Genomic DNA, 22,402 nt, shown 5'->3' with positions numbered 1-22,402 from the left:
AACATGAAAAATGTAAAAGACAATTTTGTGAATAGAGGACCTTAAACTGTCCAAAGGAGGGACCCTGAGTCAACTGCTCCTTCTTCTGATATCAAATGAGGTCACTCTTGATACAAGGTTATCATTACCAATTGTTGGGAGAAATTGCAAAGTCTAGAGTTGGCTTCTTTAGCTCCTTTCTTTGAGATGGGAACATCCATCCTTGTCCTAAGAAGGATCTGCTTTTCATAGTCCTATATTTAGAATTTGACCGATGAGGTCACTTGATCTCACAGAGGTTCTGACTTTGTTAACAGCACATAGGTCAGAATTAAAACATAGCATAGCAAATGAGGTTTTAGAAATAATGATTAGAGGAGTTCTCTAATTTCTTATTTTTTCATACTTAGGAAAAATTTTAATGTTCCTTATAAAAATAATGGACTTGGTGTTTTGATTATTTAATTCTGTGTGTTCATAGCTTCATTATTCCCATTATCTACTTCCTCAGCTCCCAATCAACACTGTTTTAGAATGGTGCATAGAAAACTTCCATGGTGCAGAGAAGCTCTCAGCACTGATTTAAGACATCCCCCACCCCAGCCCCCCACAAGGACAAACCTTGGTGCTGTTGCCGAACCACCAGAAGTAGGTAAGTGTTCCCAGTTGACTGGGCCACACAACCGCACTGATGTTGACCTCTTTATTTTTTATGGCAACAAATGGAACTCGGAGATGAACATGTTCCACAGGGCCTGCAGAAAAAAGAAAAATTACACAAGAGTTTATATTCATGGAATAAATAGTCAAACTTTTTCACACTCCTATATATATATTTTTATATAGCATTTGTCTTTTAGTTTTTTATTTTTTATGTATTATGATTTGCAATATCAATGTTTTGAGTTTTAAAATCTACTGGACCTTGGGGTTGGAGCCATAACACAGCAGGTAGTGCGTTTGCCTTGCACGAGGCCGACCCAGGTTCGATTCCCAGCATCCCATATGGTCTCCCGACCACCGCCAGGAGTAATTCCTGAGTGCATGAACAAGGAGTAACCCCCCAAAAATAAAATAAAATAAAATCTACTAGACCACAATCAACACTAAAGTACCTGTATCTTACCACCATTCTCCTTTCTTGACCCCAATTTTTCCTATTCTGACCCTGGCCAACTCGTTTGGGCTGGCAAGGTCATTTTCATTGTCCATTCCTTTGCTTTGTTTCTTCCATATATTAGTGAGATTATCTGGTATTTGTCCTTTTGGTTCACTTTGCTTAACATGACACTTTGCAGGTCTATCCAAGTTGTAGCAAAAATACAATACTGTTAAACTTAATCCCTGTCACTATCACCAATAATCAAACAAGAATCACAAGCCCACAAACACTAAAAGGTAGGATGTGTTCTTATGTGTGTGTTCTTGAAATGAAGCACTGCATATAATAGGAACTCAAATGAGACTTTTTGAGTGACATCTGAGCTTAATTTACATCTGATGAGCCCAATCATGAATATTTATAAATCTCCAATCCAAGGACAAAGCTAGTTTACTAGACACTTAGCCAATAAGTAGACTGATAAACAGGAGTCTCTAGTCTGTCTTGTGATTTGAGGTCAATGCATTGTATCTGGAGCTCTTCCATTATCCTCAGTGTTAATTGGTTCCATCCTCTCTAACAATTGGCCATTGTGCCAGTCATCTTTGAAACTCAGTGGGTGTCATTCAGAAGCTGGCAAGGCTGTTTTACAAGAAGGGAAAACTTGCTTCCTAAGTAGAAGAGGAAAATTTTCTAAGCCCCCAGTAAAATAAGATTTGCTTGCAGAACAGGAAACCAAATTCTTCTCTCCTTCTGAACGCAATATAAGAAGCATCAAATTCTGAACTAGCGAGCAAGAGAAAATACATGAATATACCCTATGAATAAGAAATGAGCATTTTATTTTAACTCATTTCCCCAAAAATGAAAGGATGAAAATGCTGAGGAAAAACACTAAACAACAGTGTTGCACTTTGAGGTGATTATGTTACATTTTTTTAACTCTGCAGAATTTCCCCTCTATCCCATCTCTCTTTTTAACCTTTGCCCTTTCATCTATTTCTATTCTTTTTCATCCCCTTCCTTTCACCTTCATTTTCTTCATCATACTCTCAACCTATACAACCTAATCAATTAAAAATACATACACTATTCTGTGCTAGAATCTATTTTCTGCTATCTAGGCATCTTTTTAACATGGGCACCTTATTAATCATCTCACAGATTAGACACTTTTCTGCTTTCACCATGTGTAGTTCTGTTTAAAGGAAAGAATACAGATGTAGATGAAGTAGGTAACCAAGTTAGAGCAACCTTCTTGGCAATGAGTGGGTTTGTAATAAAACCAAGATATGATCCGAAACATATCAAGAGTACTGTTCTAATGCCAACTGATGAAGGCTGAGGCCCATTAGGAGAGTTTTTTAATAAGAAGTCCTAATAAATCAGTAACAAGAATGTTAGTCAAAATTTCAAAACCCTTCCCTTTGACAAAGCCCTAGCAACAGACACTTATCCTTACAAAAAGCCACAAACCAGAGCAGCCTACAACAAAAGTCTCTAAATTCAACTTTGCAACAGCATGTCAGTCACACTTCATCTTGGAGTCAACCCAGACCCTCTTCTCTTGTGTGTAACTTTCTCCTTTCACTTTCTGGGACACCTACTCCCCCAACTTGGAGAATGTAATTTCTTTTTTTTTTCCTTTTTGGGTCATACCCAGCGATGCACAGGGGTTACTCCTGGCTCTGCACTCAGGAATTACTCCTGGCAGTGCTCAGGGGACTATATGGGATGATGGGAATCGAACCTGTGTTGGATGTGTGCAAGGCAATCACCCTACCTGTTGTGCTATTGCTCCAGCCCCCAACAATACAATTTCTCATACTTTACAGGGTTCTTGTTTTCTGCCTATTTTATTTCCTATATAAAGGTATTTTGTTGCACTCTCTTCTCCAATTCTTATCTTTTGGCAAACTAAGTGAAGATCAGGACTTTAATGAACGTGCTCTGCAAACATCTAGGAGTCCTCACCTTCCCCAGGCCCTTCACCAGTAAAGACGAAGTGAGCTAAACAGGTGAGCAGGAGTCCTCTCTCCTGTGTCTACTTACTCACTCAGTGGTTCCCACACTCCTCACCAGAATACATGATACTTCTCATTTCAACTGACTATAATAAGCTTTTTCATCTTTGCCATTCTCTTGCAGAACCTTACTCTACTCACACTATTGCTCTGCCATAATTTGCCCTGAATTCCATATATAAGAGCAATTTGTGGGTGTCTAAAATTGTCATATAATTCATTGTAACTGACACTATTTCTATCATCATCATTATTACCACAGCATGATTTCTTCTATGCACCCATTAGTGGGTAGAAGTATTTTGAAGGTAGAAAGGGTTCTTTTCACTCTCAATGGACATATATAGGGGGAGAAATTGTTTAAATAGAAAATAATTTTGAGGAAGGAGACCAGTCAACAGGGTCCAGATTTTCAATGTCCAGGTTTTGCTTTTTTGTAAGCCATGAACAAGTGTACATGAATCAGTATATCTACAGCCTGAAAATACTCTCCAACTGATCCCAGATACAGTGAACCAGAGATCTCCACAGGCAAATAATTCCAACCTTGTCATTTTTGATATGCATTAGGATGAAGATTTAATTATTTTCAAAGATAAAATCAGTTTAATTACTTTTGTATGGTTTGATTATTAGAAAAAAGAGATAAGTACATATAATAAAATACTACTGACGTTCAGTGCATTACTTACTCATCTTTAAGAGTTGCTCTTATTCTCATAAAGAAATGGCCAGAGACTCATTCCCCTGAAGTTCAAGGGAATCCTGGACTTTTATACAATGAACTCATTTTTATTCTCATTAAAAAATGGCCAGAGACTCGTTCCCCTGAAGTTCATGGGAATCCTGGACTTTTATACAATGAACGGATGACACTGTTATGGAAATTCTTTGTTTCCTTTTTGAGATCTTGGATCAGCCAGAAATTGCATTGTTGGGTTTGTTAATACCCAAGAGGATAAAATTTAGACTTATGCCTCCTGTAAACTTATGTCAAACATGACAGGATGGGGCTCTCATGAATTGGAATGCTATGGTCCCAAGAATTCCGACTTCAGCTCAAACAGATCAGGTAAAACCAATGTAAAGGAATAACAATATATCATAGTTTTAAAGGCAAAGAATCTCAGCCAATATCTTTAGGCTTCTATCCAGAGAAAGATCATGGATCATAAAGAAAAAAGAAGGTTTCAGGAGGGGAGAGCAGAAAAGTCCTAAAACTGTCCCTGTCAAATAGAGCTTTTGTTGATAAAAATCTAATAATCTGTGCAAGATTGGTTATTATGGATGGCTAACATCTACTTTTGTTAGCTAATGGCCCAAGGTGAGGCCAAGAGCAGTTTCCCCTATAATAACTGTCTGGAAAATGCAGCCATGATTGATTTGGAGGGAATTATAGGCACGATAAAAGTTTCAAGGTACATTTCCTCCTTCATGCACATAATCCGCAGTATAAACGTGTTCCTTCCTGTTGTGTGTGTTTTTTTTATTATTTTTTGGATAAAGTTGCTTTGGTCTTTGTGCCCTGCAGGCAGGGCTCACTCTTGACAGAATTAGGGACATGGGTGGAGCTAATTTTTGGATTGGAGAAAAGTAATTATGTTTTTGTCTTGATTTTTAAAAGCATCAGAAGTATCAAACAGAATGTAAATAGGAAATCCTTAGTAATTACAATAATAGGTGATAAGCATCATGTACTATACTGTGGGCTGATCAGAATTTTTTACAGTGCAGAAAGTTGTTAACATGGACCTACAATTGCCATAATTTAAGAGGGCTTTTGTGCAAGACTGGTGATGACTGCTACTGACAAGTTGGCTTTGGGACTCTTTCCTGTAAAAACAATAAGAATAGTTCATCCTACCTAGACTGTTTTTGTCAACAATATGGTTTATTATGTAAACCTGCTTTCCCCATAGGAGTCTGAATTTCAGTAAATGGTAGGTAAGGATGCCTACAGGAACCATCCCCAGTAAAAGCCAAAACTAGAGGTATCTCCCAACTCATTGTTGAAGGAATCATCTAGCCAAACCAGTGAGCATCTCCCAACTCATTGTTGAAGGAATGAAGCATATCATGGATGCTTCACAAGAATGATTGGGAAATTGTGCTTGGTTTCTTCTGAACCCTGCCTCATGTTTGAATCTGTGTCCTATACTCATCTGGCTTTATCTCCTTCCACTGTAATTAATCACTAGAATCTAGTACCACTAGATATTCAATCCTCTGAGCCCAAGAAATTGCCACAGGTGGAAATGATCTTAAGAACTGGATCTTTGTCATACATACAAAGTCTAATCTCTCATAGTTTCCCTATAATCAAAGAATTATAGAATGAGGAGGTAGAGGTTAAAGACTAAGGGAGTTAACCAAGAAAGATATTTAGCAAAGTTTTATCTGAATTCACACAACAGTCTCTCCTGTCTTATATTCTGGGCTCAGAAATACTGCACACTACTTACTTGGGGTTCTAACTTAGTACCTCTGGCACAGAATAATCGTACTGGGTTTAATGTTATAATGTCTGTGTTCTCTATGTGTTGCTGCTTGGTCTATTTCTTGGAATATCTTCCCTACCCCAGCTAGATATAACTCTGTACAAGCAGGACCATATCTGTAATATTCCTCCTTAGCACTTAGAATATATTTCAAACTTAACACAAATTTGTTGAGTAAAATCATGAATGGCTGTATATTTGTAATTAGTCATAAGAACATTGACATAGGTGGTAGAGAAAACTAACTCCAGTTATAGTTTTGAGCTCAGAAAAAGTGAGGAAATAATTGATTACCCTAGTCTCATATAATCTGTCATGTTTAGGGATATAACTAACCTGTAATTCCTTTTCATCACATATACTACCCTTCCATTGTTGGTCCCTGAGGTATTACTAGGATAGGAGAAGTAGGTAAGTATCTAGATGACCCTTACTGGGGACCTCTAAAGTGAGATTTATTTGTAGAATCAACTTGTATATAATTGGTTAAATGATTTAATTACATAATGGAATTTATATAATCACTGAGTTAATAGGAAAATTGCTCCATGTATTCAATTATACTCTTTCAAAATGCCTATGTAACAGAAATTTTGTGCCATGTGTAGCACATTGTATAAAAAAATTATGGGAACATAAGTAAGAATAGGCAAATTCTAGACCTATGGAAATCATAGATGAAGTTTAAGGGAATTAACATTAACCCCTTTGTAACATTTCCTTGACTCAACAAAACTAAAATAATAATATTTAAGTTTCAGCTTCTGTAAGTCAAGTCCCAGCAGAACAAATACACAACATGTATCCACTACAAACAATATATTTCAGAACTTCAGCTGTGTTTAGGTTTATGCCAACCAACATCCAAAAGCAATTAAATGCTTTCTAGGGCAACAAAAATATTGTAGTCAGTTCTTAGAACTACTTGTGACACAAATGAACTTGAAGTAACTTTGTATATAAAAAATTAGTTATTTTTTATCTTCAGTTCTACATTTCAGCTATCTTAAATACGTATTTTCTGAATTCTTCTTTGATTCTTCCAAGAGGAAAAGCAATTTACTTTGATTCAGTCATAGTAGTTTGAAATTGAGCCTGTGAAGAGCCAGATGGATTTCTTCACACTATAATTTTAGTTGTCTTCAAATCAAAACAAAGGAACTTATACCTTAATGAATAATCTCTATGTGTAAGAAATCAATTTACATAAACTTGAGGAAATTCTGAAATATGGTGATCATACATCTTAATATGTCTGTGTGGGTCACCATTTGAGGTAGTAGTTACACTAAAACCAGATTCAGCTCAAACACCAAAAAACTAGTTGTTAAATTGGAGAAAAAGGGATGACTCTTACTACTTACAAACTACGTGCAGGAAGAGAACAGCGGTGTCAGAGCCCAAATTGTTCTCTGCATAGGCTGTCACCTGAAAGATCCCTGCACTTTTGTATACATGCTTGATGCCTTCCTCTATGGGGCTGAAGTTAGCATAAGACACAGCAATTCCATCTCCAAAGTCAAGCTGGATGTTTGTCCTTTGGAGATCACCCTGCAAGAAAGAACAGCAGTTGGTCTGTGAACATCATGCAGTTCAGCTTGAATCTTATGCTGGACCGATAGCACAGCGGGTAGGGCGTTCGCCTTACAAGTGGCCAACATGGCCGACCCGAGTTCGATTTCTCCGCCCTTCTCGGAGAGCCCGGCAAGCTACCGAGAGTATCTCACCCGCACCGCAGAGCCTGGCAAGCCACCCGTGATGTATTCGATATGCCAAACACAGCAACAACAAAGTCTCCAATGGAGACGTTACTGGGCCCGCTCGAGCAAATCGACTATTAACGGGAGGGCCTTTACCTTTTACCTTCCTGTGCATTCTGGAACACTCTTGGACTACCTAAAATATATTAAAGGGGGTCAAAATACTCAACACAGTCATATTCTAACACATACTATAGGCCTAGAGGCAGGAATTAAGGAACTTCGTCTCTATATGCCCAAGCTTGGGACAGCCTGAGTAAGTGTGTCATTGATAATAGTGTTTAAGGGAGAGCCTCTGTGAAATTCTAAAGTGGGGTAGGCCAAGAATGAGCCTGGGTCCTTCACACACAGAGTTTAAGAGTTCTTTCTTATATGGTAAAATAATAGCCAGAGTAGTAAATATTAGCAGTTAATAAGTACAATAATTTAAAAAAAATTTTTTTTAGTTCTGAGCAATGAATCTATTCACAACTCTATCTTGAAAAATTGGCACTGTTCTGACTCTAGAAATTGGGACAAAAATAAATTTAGACAAGTGAGGAGTGGAAAAGTGTGTGTGTGTGTGTGTGTGTGTCTCTGTGTGTGTGTGTCTGTGTGTCTGTGTGTTTTTAACACAGACAACTGGTTTCAATATTAATGGCTCACAACTGCCATGCTATAATTATAATTGTTATTGTGTTTAATACTTATTACTATGCTAATCAAGGTGTCACTTTAGAGTAATTCTTTAAGGTAGAATAATCATTCACATTTGATGGATGGATATTGTATACCAGCTTACAAACATTCCAGCTTAGCTCTGTTGACTATGGAGATCTCTCACCTACATACTGTCCTTCTTCACTGAAGCTTTTTAGACTATTCCAACTAACAAATATATCTGTGTCTTGGGAGGCCAAGCGATGCTTGGGTAATGTAATAACAATAATTCAGGTGAGAGTCTTTTTATTTTATTTTATTTTATTTTTCCACCCCCTGAGAATCTTTTTATACCTGAAATTAATGTTCAGTTTTTAAGGATCAAAGTTGACCTGGATCTTTCCTTCTCCTGACCAAAAAGAAACAGGGATTCCGAATTAAATAACTGAATCAGATTTCTCTAATTATTTATAGAAATGACTAATAAAGAAATTTACGCACATATATGGAATTATTAGCTAATCATCTTGCCAAGGATTAGTTCATATATAGACAAATTAGAATAATTCCATACATACATAGTAATTATATATATATGAAATTATTAGCCAATCCTTCTGCCCTCGAAATGTGTATTTACCACAATTTTGCTTTCTGAGTGTCCCCCAGCCCCCTATGGCAACCCATATGTGAATGAAATATCAATAGGTATTCCATTGCACCCCACACAATGTCAACTACCCTTGAGTTTATGAATATAAATTAAAGTGGAAATGAACTGGAGGCAATTCAAATGGATAAGATCATGGCTCTTCACATCCATTCAAAAGAAAGTATTTATAGCAGTGATGGAAACTCCCTAGTGGAAATGTGATAATGACTTTCTCAGAATTTTAAAGCTCTTTCATTCAAGTGCACAGTGTGGGTGAATCTGAAGAATATGTAAACCTAGAATAAGAAACCTTCACCACTCTAGTCAATATGGGAACAACTTAAAATAAAGTTTTAGAGCATTCACATTTGACAGGAAAAAAGAAAACAAATAAACTAACAAACAAACAAACAAACAAAACACAGTCTCCTGACATACTTTGAACTCTTTCACATATGAAGAACACAAAGCCACTTTCATATACATTTAGAAAGCTTGATAAGTCATGTAAGCTTTTTTGCCCAAGCCCCTAACAGCCTCCCTGGTTTGGGAATATGGAATTATTAGCTAATCATCCTGTCAAGGATTAATTCATTTATAGACAGATTAGATAGAATAATTCCATATATACTAACTTTATATGTATATATGGAATTATTAGTCAATCCTTCTCCCCTGGGAATGAGATTAAACAGCTCATATGGAAGCAAAGAAACATACAAAAGGGACATTTTCAGTCTGGGTGGAATGAGTACAGCCTGAGTTTACTACTCTGGTGACAGAAGACTATAGAATTAAGATACTAGTGCAGTAGCCACCTGACAGATAAGCACCAGAATGATGCTGTCTATAGGGAGAAAATTAAAAGACTGCAACCATCCCCCACACTCACACTTCTTTGAAAATTCTGAGGGGTTTCTGAATCTTGGGGGCTAAAGTTTAAAATTAAATAAAGGAGGGTCATGAGAGTAACAGAAACAACTGGAATCTCTTGTTCTGGTAAAGTTCACAGTATATGCTCCTATGGTGATACATGTGCCTTTTAAGAATATACGTGTACATACCGTGAGGGCGAAACTGATGCCATGACAAGCTGCAGCTAACATTTAGTCTCAACTGGGCCTCAGTTTCTGTTTCCCCAAAGCAGGACTTGCAGTTTCTGGTAAACTCCCAGTTGAGTAATTTGCTGAGATAATAAATTGGACAGTTGGATCTGGCTGATGATGAAGGGTCACTGTACCCTCCTTAGAAACTGTTACTAACCATTGTCTAATTGTTGACCACTGTTGTAATAAGACCAATGCTAAAAATAGACCATATAGACTGTTCTTAATTCTGAACCCTATATAAACCACTTGTGATTTGGAGTCAGGGTCCTTGTCAAGACTCCACTCTATTGGATGAGACTTGGACCCTAGCTCGAGCTAGCACTGGCTCAAGCTAGTAATAAAGTTCCTTTGCTTTTGCATTGTTGTGTGTGGACTTGGTCTCTCCGCAAGTGTGTATCAAAAGCTCAGGCACAACAATATAAGAAATATATATATATATGAAATGTATTATAGAGATGTATTAGGACCATAAACTATATATCACTTGTATCACTTCGCCTCTCCTTACTCGTCCTTCCCAACATTGCCATATTGGAGGCTCTTTCAGGGTCAGGGGAATGAGGCCCATTATTGTTACTATTTTTGGCAGATCAAATATGCCAGGCTCTGCCATATGGGCAGCGTTTCCTGTACTCCAGGAAATACTGCTATATACTACATACACATACATATATGTATATATATAGAGAGAGAGAGAGAGAGAGAGATACACTATATATATGCATCTTTCAGTGGCAACTGTATCCTCACTGCCCTATGTTGTGGAATGAAGGCAAGGACAATCCACATCCTCTTACTTTCCTTAATAACTTCTCCCAGTCTCTGCTTTTCATCAGTGTTTTTGGTTTAAACAATTATGGCAACATGAGCTCTTCCTTTTCTTCTTTTTAAGCTCACATTGGGTGGTGTGTGCATGCTAGTTCTGGCTCGTGCTAGGGCATGCATACAGGAGGTGATGGGGGTGGAACATGGACCTCCTGCTGGCAAAGCATGCCTTCCTGCCCACTAAGATATCTCTCCAGCCCATAAGGCCTTCCTTCTCATCCTCTCTGGGAACAGAGTATGGTTCACTACTGGGCTTTGTCCTCAGACTCCCAGCCTAGTACCCACCTCCTCCATGAGAATGATGAAGGTTGCATTGTGGCCTTGCTCTGCTACTAGGCGTCCATCGGTTGTCACCACATGGAGACCCCGAGGGGCCTTCCCAGGGCACAGCTGTGCCTTGGCAGTGTACTTTTCCCGCAGCCCATCTGTGCAGTTGTTGGACACAATCCGCCGGTACCTGAGGGATAAAGAAAATTGTCAGGGTTGTAGTTTGTAGCAAACGTTTGTGTGTCTATGCACACATGTATGTGTTTCTGGCCTCAGAGTGAAAGGACATGAGAACTGGTCCTTAGTAGAAAGCTTGCCATTTGGTGGGGGTGGAAGGTAGGACACTACCTCAATGGTGGAGGAACATGGTCTCTCTGGAGGAGGACAGGGTGCTAGAAATTGTTAAAGTGTTATTTATAAAACCTTGTCAGTAACAGTATTATAAATCACGGTGCCCCTGATTTATTTTTTAAAAGTGACAGTCATAGAGGCAGGGTAGTGGATGACAGAGAATACAGGGACAGTAATGGAGGGAAGTAGACACTGGTGAAAGGATTAGTGTGGGAACACTGCATGCTTGAATCCAATCATGAATAATATTGTCACTCATGGTGACTACACTTTTAAAAAAGGAAACACAAAAAAACAAGATTGAGCAAGGTTTCACAACGCTGTTCCTAAGAATTGAGTTTCAGAGAAGACAGCCATTTAGGAAGTGAAACAAATATGGAGGGATTGCTATCCCTCCATCTCGGGAAGAGTAGCTCTTTAAACATTATTATTGATTGTACCTGGTGAGCCATGGATCAGATCAGTGTCTAAACCGGCCAAGAAAAATCAATGTCTGCTGCATGCACAAGAAAGGAGGGGGCTGTTACACTGGGCTAGGGGGCAGGGAATATAGGTGCTTCTCTCTCTGCGGGAGAAACCTATTTCTATTTCCCAGAGGCCATCAGCAGCTTCCTCCATACCAGGAAGCAACTAAAAGACCAGACCTCTAACTATGATTAATTGAGAGGACTTTTTATTTTTCCTGTCTTCGCTCAACCCTTAGGACATCACTCCATCCCTGAATACCTATTAGTTCTCTCTCTGAAGTCACTGGACTATTTTATAGCATGTTCCTCTCCCTGTTAATATTTCACTTTCCACTCAATACAAATGTCAGACTAAAAGGACAAGTTTGAAATCCCTATTCATCCAAAATTACCTCAGAGAAGAAGTCAGCATGAGAAGACTTCCCCACAAGGCACAGTGACCTTCCAAGACCAGACCATTGACAAGCACAGTGCTAGGCCATCTCACTTTCCCACCAACCCCAGCTCAGGAATTAAAACCAAGAGCTTATCCATGGCTCTGAAGTGCAATAGTAGACATTATTTCCAAGATCATCTCTATAGCTTATCTAAAATTTATGTTCTAGTGAGATGCAAGAAATGAGCAATCACTGAAAAGTGGAAGGGATGAGCAGCAGGTGAACTAGTTAAACTGTCATTTAAACTTTACCTGCTGAAAGAAATATCCAGTAAAAACTGACATTGAGATGGCTGGGGATGGGAGATAGAAGAAGGAAAGAATCCCTGAGCTGAGCAAAACTTTCTTTGCCCCAGTGAATATGCCCAGACAGCACAGATCTTAGCTATACACATGGCAATGGCGAGAAACTAAAGAAAGGGAAAGCCAGGGGGCAGGGAACCACTGAGGCATAGTCCTAGAGAGGCTTAGTAAGTAAGTAAGTAAGTAAAGGCCCTCCCGTTGATCGTCGATTTGCTCGAGCGGGCCCAGTAACGTCTCCATTGGAGACTTTGTTGTTACTGTGTCTGGCATATCGAATATTCTCGGTAGCTTGCCGGGCTCTCTGAGAGGGGCAGAGGAATCGAACTCGGGTCGGCCATGTTGGCCGCTTGTAAGGCGAACGCCCTACCCGCTGTTCTATCGCTCCAGCCCAGAGAGGCTTAGTAATAGAGTACAAAGCAGTAAGCCCCAGCAAGGAGACACAGGTGACAGGATGCTAGCTGCAGATTTCAGACTGTGAAAGAACATGCTGGACAGAGACCTGCATAGGGATTAGAGAGGCCATCATACATTCAAGGTGAGAAGATCATGAGACAGAGATGAAGACTTTGTAATATAGACTTGGCACTGTGGGGTGAGAAAAATGATACTGTATATTGGTATAAGAAGGGGCTTGATATTGAGTAGGGGTCTGGACCATCTATTTAAACTGTACAATAAATTTTAATTTCTTAAACATCTGAGATTTTGTTTTTTTTAATTTGGGAATGGGGTTGCCTGTGCTCAGGATTTCCTCTTGGCTCTATGCTCAGTGATCAAATCTGGCATGCCACAGGAGACCATTGTGGTGCCAGAGATGAAACCCAGGTCAGAAGCATGCAAGGCAAGCACCTTACCTGCTGTACTATCTCTCTGCATATTCCTGGATCTAAGTTTTGTGTACAAATCTCTCATATGATTCTCAAGAACCTACAAGCTCAGGTATAAAACTACTTTCATGCTAATACAACCACTATCATCACATCCTGTCATCTTCTTCTACTTCTTATGTCAGAAATAATACATAAATGCATCTAGCCTTCAGCTAGTGGCCTTGAAAACAGATGGAATAAAACATTTTGAAAAATGCACCTCCTCCAATATACCTGATATTCCCCCTTCAGAAACTGAATACCCCAAATTTCTGAATCACCAATTCCATACCTCAATTCAGAGATCTGTTAAGGAACTAGTGTTTGTAGTTATTTTCTCAGATGAAATTATAATTTATCCTCTCCCTATATAGAATTATTATTTAATACATTTTCTATTATATAATATTATATTTTTATAACATATTATTATAGTATATTATTATATTATTAAATTCTTATATAACTTTTAGCTGCCAATTTTGCTCATAAAGGACCTAGAGGAATGGTAATCACTTTCTTCATGTGGCTATTGAACACTAATTATTTGGTTAATATATATGCTGAAATGACACTTTGGAATACAATGCTAAATAAAATGCACCATTCAAATTAATTTCACATTTAAAAAATTAATTTCACAATTTTTACATTTTAATGTAACTACTATAAAAGTTAAATTATATACATGGCTTGCATTATAGTTGTTTCATCAACATTGGTCCTTGATAGTCAAACTTTGGTATGTAATTTATGCATCCTTGTTGACCTTGACTTATTTACAAAGTATTAAGATTTTTTTGACAGACATTTCAATGGATACCCTCTCCTCTTCAATTTTTGCTGGCCCAATGGTAGATTACTATAATATAAACCAGTATCTAAGTAAGCTAAGTATATGTGTAAAAACTTTGGTGAATCATCTGAAACATATGAAAAGTCTTTACTCTTCATTTTCGTGATTTATTTGTTTGAGTATTTGGGGTTTGAGCATGCCAACATTGGTTAAATTGTGTCTACCAAGACATGCGACATAATCATAATTATATATGATGTTCTACTAGAACTATCTTTCCATCATGGCCTAGCTCTACTCTTGTCGGGGATTTGATAGCCTAGTTAATCACTCATTCCTTTTTATATCCTTTCTCATATTTTGTAACATTATTCTCTGATCATATATGTATTTTTTTCTTTTCCCCTTTTTTGTTTTGGGATCCCACCCAGTTGTGTTCAGGGATTAATTCTGATTCTGACTAGAAGGACCCAAAAGGGTGCTGGGGATTGAATTTGGGTTAGCTGTTTGCAAGATGAAAACCCTACCCATAGAAATGTCTCTCCAGTTCTGACCCTATATTTTCTTATATTCATGGTGCTGGATCCATAGACCGACTGGCTTAAATTCCAGTACAAAACACCAACAATATAACACCAAAGACCCTTAGCCTCCTGAACCAATAGCAGGAAGAGCCCGCTCAAAAGGTTTGTGCTTTTCGAATATGTCAGACCATTCTTTGCCTCTGCTTCATCACTTTGTTGTTGTTGTTATTGGCATTGCTTCTGGCCATGCAGACACAAGTTGGATAGGTAATACTTATAACTATTTTACAAGGTAAGGAAGGTAAAATTACTGAAGTGATGAGTAAGGTAGCTGAGATGTCAGAAGATTTGAGACTAGAGTATAGAACACTTTAGCTTCTTGTTACTCAAACACTAGTTCTGGGACCAAAAATATTGACAACTTGAGAAATAAAGAAATACCAACCCATCCCAGATCTCATGCACCAGAAGCTGTATTTTAACAAGATCCCTAGATAATCCATATAACATTTGAGTTCAAGAAGGCTGTCTTGAACCACCAACCTACTTTTCTATCAAGTATCTGACACAGTAACTAATAAATAAACAAAAAGGAGGAACATAATGTGTTTGGATAATGATGTGAGCCTTGACTTTCTTTTTTCAAGAGTTTTGAAACTAGGGCTTTGAGTTTTTAATTTTTCGGCATTATTCTTTGCAAACTTCACTCAGTAATCTATAGAGTATTGCAATAGTATCTGTACACCACTGTGTTCATTTAAATAGCCCTCAGTAAAAAATAAGGTTGTATACTTTATCAGAAGGCCTGACTAAATTTTATTGAACTATGGATTATTAGAAATCTCTTTTGAAAATTCCCCTCAAAGCTATCTTTAGTTAAAGGAGTTCTCAAACGTGACTTGTTCTTATGTTGTGGGGGTTGGGAATGAGGATATATACAGCTGTGTTCCTAACTCTGCACATAGGAATGACTCCTGACAGTTTTAGGGGAGCATATGTGATGCCAGGATCAAACCAACGTTAGCTGTGTGCAAGGTAAACACTGTGCCTACTGTACTAACTCTCTGGCCCAAAAGTTACTTATTCTGAATAAACTCTATTCACAGATCATTTTGCTTCAATATAGAGAAATTCTCTCAATCCCAACTATGAAAAATAGAAAAATAGAGAATAACAATCCTCGGGTGTTTTACTTACCCAGTGCTGTTAAAGTAGCTTTGACCAAGGCTGCAATCTTTTGATGGGGATGCTGGATTGTACCAGAAAGCTGGAACACACTGGGTCTCTCCATGTCTCTCGTAGCCATAGTCACTATCCAAAAAATAAATATTGCATACTTATATAGATGTGAAAAATTCTGATATCCACCTCACCACCCCAAATATGTACATCACTCCAGACTCCACCCAAAATCTGAAGCACATTCATTTAAATATTCCTATTGAAGACAAATATTCATACCTTAATTGTTTATAGAATGATCACACTCATTTGTGGGATACATAGTGAAAGAAGAATACCCAAAGATAATAGAAAAGAAGGCCAGGAGGACTGGAAGGAAACTTGCTGCAATGGGGGAAGGTAGATAGGACAGAGAAGGGACCATTAAGACAATGATACAGGGAAGTGATCACTCTGGACAAAAAACTAGGTGCAGAAAGGAGGTATACACATCTATAGATGTGTTTGTGTGTGTGTGTGTGTGTGCAGGTAAAGTGATGTATACATACATATATATGTGTGTAGGTAATGTGATGTATATATATATATATATATATATATATATATATATATATATGGAGCGATAGCACAGCGGGTAGAGCGTTCGCCTTACACGCGGCCAACATGGCCGACCCGAGTTCGATTCCTCCGCCCCTCTCGGAGAGCCCGGCAAGCTACTGAGAGTATTCGATATGCCAGACACAGTAACAACAAAGTCTCCAATGGAGACGTTACTGGGCCCGCTCGAGCAAATCGACGATCAACGGGAGGGCCTTTACCTTTACCTTTTATATATATATATATATATATATATATATATATATATATATATGATACACTGTCAATGAAGTATTGAAAACCAGAGTGGCTAAAGGAAAAAAAGACAAATAAAAGTGTCTGCCATAGAGATGCGGGTTGAAAGTAGACTATAGACTGAACATAATGACCACTTGATACCTCTATTGCAAATCACAACACCCAAAAGGAGAGAGAGCAAAAGGGAATGCCCTGCCACAAAAGCAGGGTGGGGTGGAGGAGACAGGGTGCGGGTGGTAGGAGGGATGCTGGGACCATTGGTGGTGGAAAATGGGAACTGGTGGAGGGATGGGTACTTGATCATTGTATGACTGAAACACAAGTACGAAAGTTTGTAATTCTGTATCTGTACTTCACGGTGATTCACTAATAAAAAATTTAAAAAAATGCATTCAAACATAAAAAAAGTGTCTGCCATAGAATCTAACTGGTGGGTAGGAGGGAAACTAAGGAAACTGGTGGAGGAAACTAGATACTGGTGAAGGGATGGGTGTTCAAATACTGTACAACTGAAAATTAATCATAAAAACCTTCGTAATATTATCTCACTTTTAAAACAAACTTAAATTTCTTTTAGAAAAAGAATAAATGCTTAGATCTATAATAATCTTAAGTCATTTATATTTTGGTATTTAGAGAAATACTGGGTTATCAAAAATATTCTAAGTTAAAATGTGCATAGATGTTAGAAACTGAAAACCTATGTTTCACAGTTGAATGGAAATAAAATAAATAAAATAAGTAGATTTTTAAATTCAAGATTGTTTTGTTAATATTATATATGCATTGTTTAAAAATGTAATTTATTATTTTTTCCTATAATATAACTTCCATATATATGTACACATTTGCACTGACATCTGTATGCACTCAAACTTTTCACTAGTACATATAAGCAACTCCCCATTTTCCTAAGATAAACCCCCCAATAACAACAAATCAAGCAAATAAACTTTTGTATAGCTCATTTCCATGTTTTCATAAACATCTAGCGATGATGAAACAAAGAAAAAAGCAGCAGGTGGTTTATAAAGAAAAGAAGAAAAAATCTCTAATAAACAGAAAAAATGAGGAGAAATTACAACAAATCACATAAAATGTGAAGGATTACAAATTGTCAGCAAATGAAAAATGTCAAAAAATTAAATATGTTATTTATTATACGTCTAGTTAAATATTACCTAAAACTGAGACAGAAATAAAAGAGAGCCTAAACTGGCAAGGGAATTTACTGATAAGAGAGATAATACAGGAGCTTTATCTATGTACCAATAGATTAAACACAAAAATGCATTACAAGAATCACACATCATTGCCAGTGATGTAATCTTACATATTTCCATTGCAAGGATAGTTCAAGATATGTATCAATATAAGAAAGACATATATTATCTAATTATCAAAAAGATGCAGAGAAAGCATATGACAAGACTCAGCAGCCATTTACAATAAATAAAATAAATAGAAGAACATGTCTCTGCAAATACATAGCATATATTATAAATAATAGCTAATATCATACATGATGGTGAAAAATTGAAAGCTTTCTCTTTAAAATTAGGAACAAGATAAGGCCTTCTACCAGAACAAGTTCTACTCAATTTAGTATTATAAGTTTTAGCCAGAGAAATCAGTAAAAAAATTAAAATTTAAAAAATCCTTATTTAAAAAGAAATAAAATTAGAATTATGTTCAGGTGATATAATACATAGATAATCTCATTCTAGTTAAAAAGAAACTAAATAATATAGTAAAATGGCTACCAACAAAATTAATATATAAAAAATCTGTTGTATTCCTCTATGCTAATAATAAACAAAACATTGAGAAAGTAATCCTATTTGTAATTATATTCTAAAGAATCAATTAACTATGAATAAATTTAATGAATGAACAAAGGTAAAAGACATGTAAAGTCAAGCCACTAGGCCTGTTAAAAGATGCAGAACAGGATATTAAGAAATAGACATTCCTGAATATGAGTTACATTCAGGAGAAGAAATATAGTAAAAAATGTCCAATATTATCCAAGTAATATATAGATTTAATGCAATCCAATAAAAATTCCACTTTGTATTTTATTTTGGGACCACACCCTGTGGTACTCAGGTCTTACTCCTTACTCTGAACTCAGTGATCATTTCTGGCTGTGCTTGGGGATTACATGGGGTGCTGGGGATGGAACTCAGGTTGGTTGCATGCAAGGCAAGTACCCTACCCACTATACCATTGTTCCAAACCCTCTAGAGTCTTTTTAAGAAAAATACTACAGCTTATAGGAAATCATAAAAGACCTTGAACAGCTACAACAACCCTTAGGAGGAAAAGCAAAAAATGGAGGTAACTTCTTACTTAACTGCAAACTGTTGCAAGCACAAACAGAGAGCGAGGACCTGGCAATGAATACTGGCAGGCGGGGGGGGGGGTAAAAAATTGGAATTTAAAACTAGCTCAAAGGTGCCTTTAAGACTTGGGACACATTTGAGAAGATCTGAGAAGCAAATGACAACCAGAATTCCAGACCTGAGCATAGATGTACCCCCTAGGAGGAGATTCTCCAAAGCTGGAACAAAGACCATGCCAAGAATATCTAAAGAAGACCATGAAGTTCTAAACTCCCCCCTTGGCAATCAATTTAGCAGAGGTCTAGACTTTGGAGGTAGTTTGGGAAAATTGAATAAAACCCAGTTGGCATAGGAAAAGTTATTTTGCTTGCATTACTATCCTGATAGCTACTGTCTAATCCTATAGCCTGTTTTGCCTGCATCTCCCTTTGAGTCTTGTTTACTTATTTAGGGGTGTATTCTCTTTCTCTCCTCTCACTCTGTCCTCTTTCTCTCTGTTCTCTCTCTCTCTCTGTTCTCTCTCTCTCTCTCTCTCTCTCTCTCTCTCTCTCTCTCTCTCTCTCTCTCTCTCTCTCTCTCTCTCCCCCCCCCACCACCCTTTACCACCACCCATCCACCTTCTTATTTCCAGGTAAACCTGTTTAACTTCACTATTGGTTTCTGTCTCTTTAGGGCTCATGTCTCTTTCTGCCAAGCAGTGGACATTGCTAACTAAATTATGGTTACCTGAGAATGGGGTGGCAGAAACATGGGGGAGAAAAAGAAAGGTAAAATTCTCTTCTTTACTCCCCACAGAGAATAAGAAACTACAGGTTATTGTCCAAGAAGAAAACCACGTTTAATATCCACTTTTCTTATTGATAAGTTTCTGTGGATTTTGCAACTATAAACATCAGGGTAGAAAACATTCCTCCTTTTCCTGCACTTGACAATTTCCCACTTACTCTTTTTTAATATCTAAATCAGATGAGGGATGTGGGGTGGGGTGGGGAGGATCTTTAGTCTATTGTAACAAAAGAGCAGAGATGTACCTGATTTATGTTTATAAATATGAGATTAGAAGAATACCTAGGACATTAGAGATGTTTAAAAAGTGTTTAGGGCGCAATTAATGGTCCATTTATACATTTCAGATTGGAGCCAGGGAAGATATTTTGCTTGTGTTGGGACCTGGGTTTGGATGCTGATAGTCCTATGTACCTCCCTACCCCCCTGCATTATTCAGCAGTGCTGATGTAGCCCTGAAGAAACCCTGAACATTGCTTCCTATGGTCCTGGTCCCCACACCAGCATCTGAGAAGCTTCCTTGATCCCTAGCATTGAACTGTGCTGGCCTAGTTTTGTGTGAAGAGCAACTCCCAGCAAGCCTCGCACCCAACCCCTATGCATCTGAGCACTGTTGGAAGCCCTCCTTTGGTGCCACTCCAAGTTTCTATTGCTTTCGGTTTATCTGTGAGGACCCTAGGAGCCCAAGAGAGATGTGATGGTGTGGACCACAGAACACATCCCAACTACAACAGTATCTTTAAAGTTAAAAATGAATGTTGCAAGCTAATTAACTCTGGTTAAGTACATCCTTATAAAAAATTAAATCCTCTGCAATATCAATTAAATAAATCTTTTAAAGCCCTGAAAAGGATCAAGATATATGTCATTAACTACATTTATTATTGTGTTCTACAATTATTCTATATTCTACATGAAATGTTTTCAAAAATGATCAATTTGTAAATTATCAAATTATGCTTCTCAAGTTATTTACATTCTTGTATCTGTATGGTAAAAGCACTATCTTCATAATGTGGGGCTTCTGTACATCTCTTCCCAATTCTGCATTCCCTGATGCCACTTAGATAGCTCAACATCAGTCTCGTGAGATTATCTGCAGCAATAAACAAATGCTAGTAACCAAGACTAGCATACTTATTTGTTCCCAGAGAGCTGGTAGTTAATTAATTACCAGAAAAACACTAATGACCTAATTTCTAAGCATTGTTTATCTGCAGAAATAACTGGACTACGATGTGCCTGCTGCAATAAATTCTGAAAAAATCCCCCTGATCATTATATGATGCAAATGTTTTTAATACTCCGCTAACCCTAGTAAACTGTGGTGATCTCTGAAGGACAGAGGCTCTCCTAAGCTTGGGGAAGGAGAGACACAATTTCATGTTCTTTGCTAAGTATAACCACTGTTAGCAAGTCTGTTCGGCTCTGTTACCTGTTAGTGAAGCAGTAATTTAAAAAGTGCATCAGACATGCTGTTTTGCCCCAAAGAGGGAAAAAAGCACCTCATTAATATTTAATAACATTAACAAAAACATCACTGGTTGCCCCCAAGCTGTGTACTTCTTCATTAACTTCTGCTAAATGTATATTAAAATCTCTCATACTGTCCTCCCTCCCTCCCAGCTCTGAGGTTTGCATGATTTAGACAAATGAGCAAATCCAGCTGCTGCTCTAGCTTCCCAGGGAAAGCTGTTTTTTTTCTGTTGAATTGTCAAGTTTGGAAAGGATGTATCAGAAAGTTTGATTTGCCTCAGGAAAGTGCTCAGCTTCTTCAGACACACATTCAGCATCCTTCAAGAAATGTCATCTTTATGTCTTCCTTATAAGAACTTAGAACTTCCAAAACTTTGGCGGGGGCAGCCTTTATAGGAGTCTTTATCCCTCCAAATTTCACCCAGGGAGAACCTTAGGTGATCTAAAATGAAACATGGAGCACAAATTTAAGAATCAAAATGCTTCTGCATGTAGGAACAAGGACACATAAATTCCTTGGGTCCAGGTCCTTTGGTTAGTAGATTGGAAATCAGTAACAAAAAAGGAATAAAGGATTAGTAAAGACTGTACATAAATGACAATGGCAGATGGGGGAGACAACTGTGACTCTCAGTGCAGTATGAGATTCCAAAGGGCACAAGACGGGACCCTAGTTCCAATGAATGATTCTTGGAGCCAGCCAAGAACTTATGCTCTTTTCTGGTCCAGCTGCAGGGAATGTCATACTCTGGACCATACACAGACGTATGCTGGCCTGGGTGGGCCTCATGTTCTTCCATATTCTCTCACTTGACATATTCCAGTAAGTGTGCCCCCACAGCTTCGCTGTCCCACTGCAGGAGTCAATATGATAGTCTAGCTTTGGTATAGAAATTTTGGCAGGTACAGAGCCCCTAGAAAGCCGGTTTTCAACCCCTGATCTGCGTGGGACGGGCACAGAGGCCCAGCTCTGGGCAACAAAGCTGAACGGCTCCAATTCCAACAGGTACAGCCCGCCCCCAAGGGCCTGGGTCCCTCTCTGGGCACGCGCAGCTAGAACCAGCCCCTAGAAAGCCGGTTTTCAACCCCTGATCTGCGTGGGACGGGCACAGAGGCCCAGCTCTGGGCAACAAAGCTGAACGGATCCAATTCCAAAC

At 38.1% G+C, this 22,402-nt stretch overlaps 1 protein-coding gene across 1 annotated transcript in view; it reads right to left on the bottom strand.

Annotated features, from left to right (window-relative positions):
• Positions 1–22,402, bottom strand: part of SORCS3 (sortilin related VPS10 domain containing receptor 3) — a 638,571-nt gene that overhangs the window by 29,128 nt on the left and 587,041 nt on the right. Inside the window, exons 17-20 of the mRNA XM_056120660.1 lie at positions 15,799–15,912; positions 10,874–11,045; positions 6,968–7,154; positions 601–734 (exon numbers count right to left, since the gene is read on the bottom strand). Coding sequence (XP_055976635.1) covers positions 601–734; positions 6,968–7,154; positions 10,874–11,045; positions 15,799–15,912 — 607 coding nt within the window. The remainder of the gene's footprint in view (positions 1–600; positions 735–6,967; positions 7,155–10,873; positions 11,046–15,798; positions 15,913–22,402) is intronic.

The sequence above is a fragment of the Sorex fumeus genome, unplaced genomic scaffold (assembly GCF_029834395.1).
Source record: "Sorex fumeus unplaced genomic scaffold, SorFum_2.1 ptg000043l, whole genome shotgun sequence".
Lineage (NCBI taxonomy): Eukaryota > Metazoa > Chordata > Mammalia > Eulipotyphla > Soricidae > Sorex > Sorex fumeus.
This window is presented reverse-complemented; position numbering and strand designations above follow the sequence as displayed.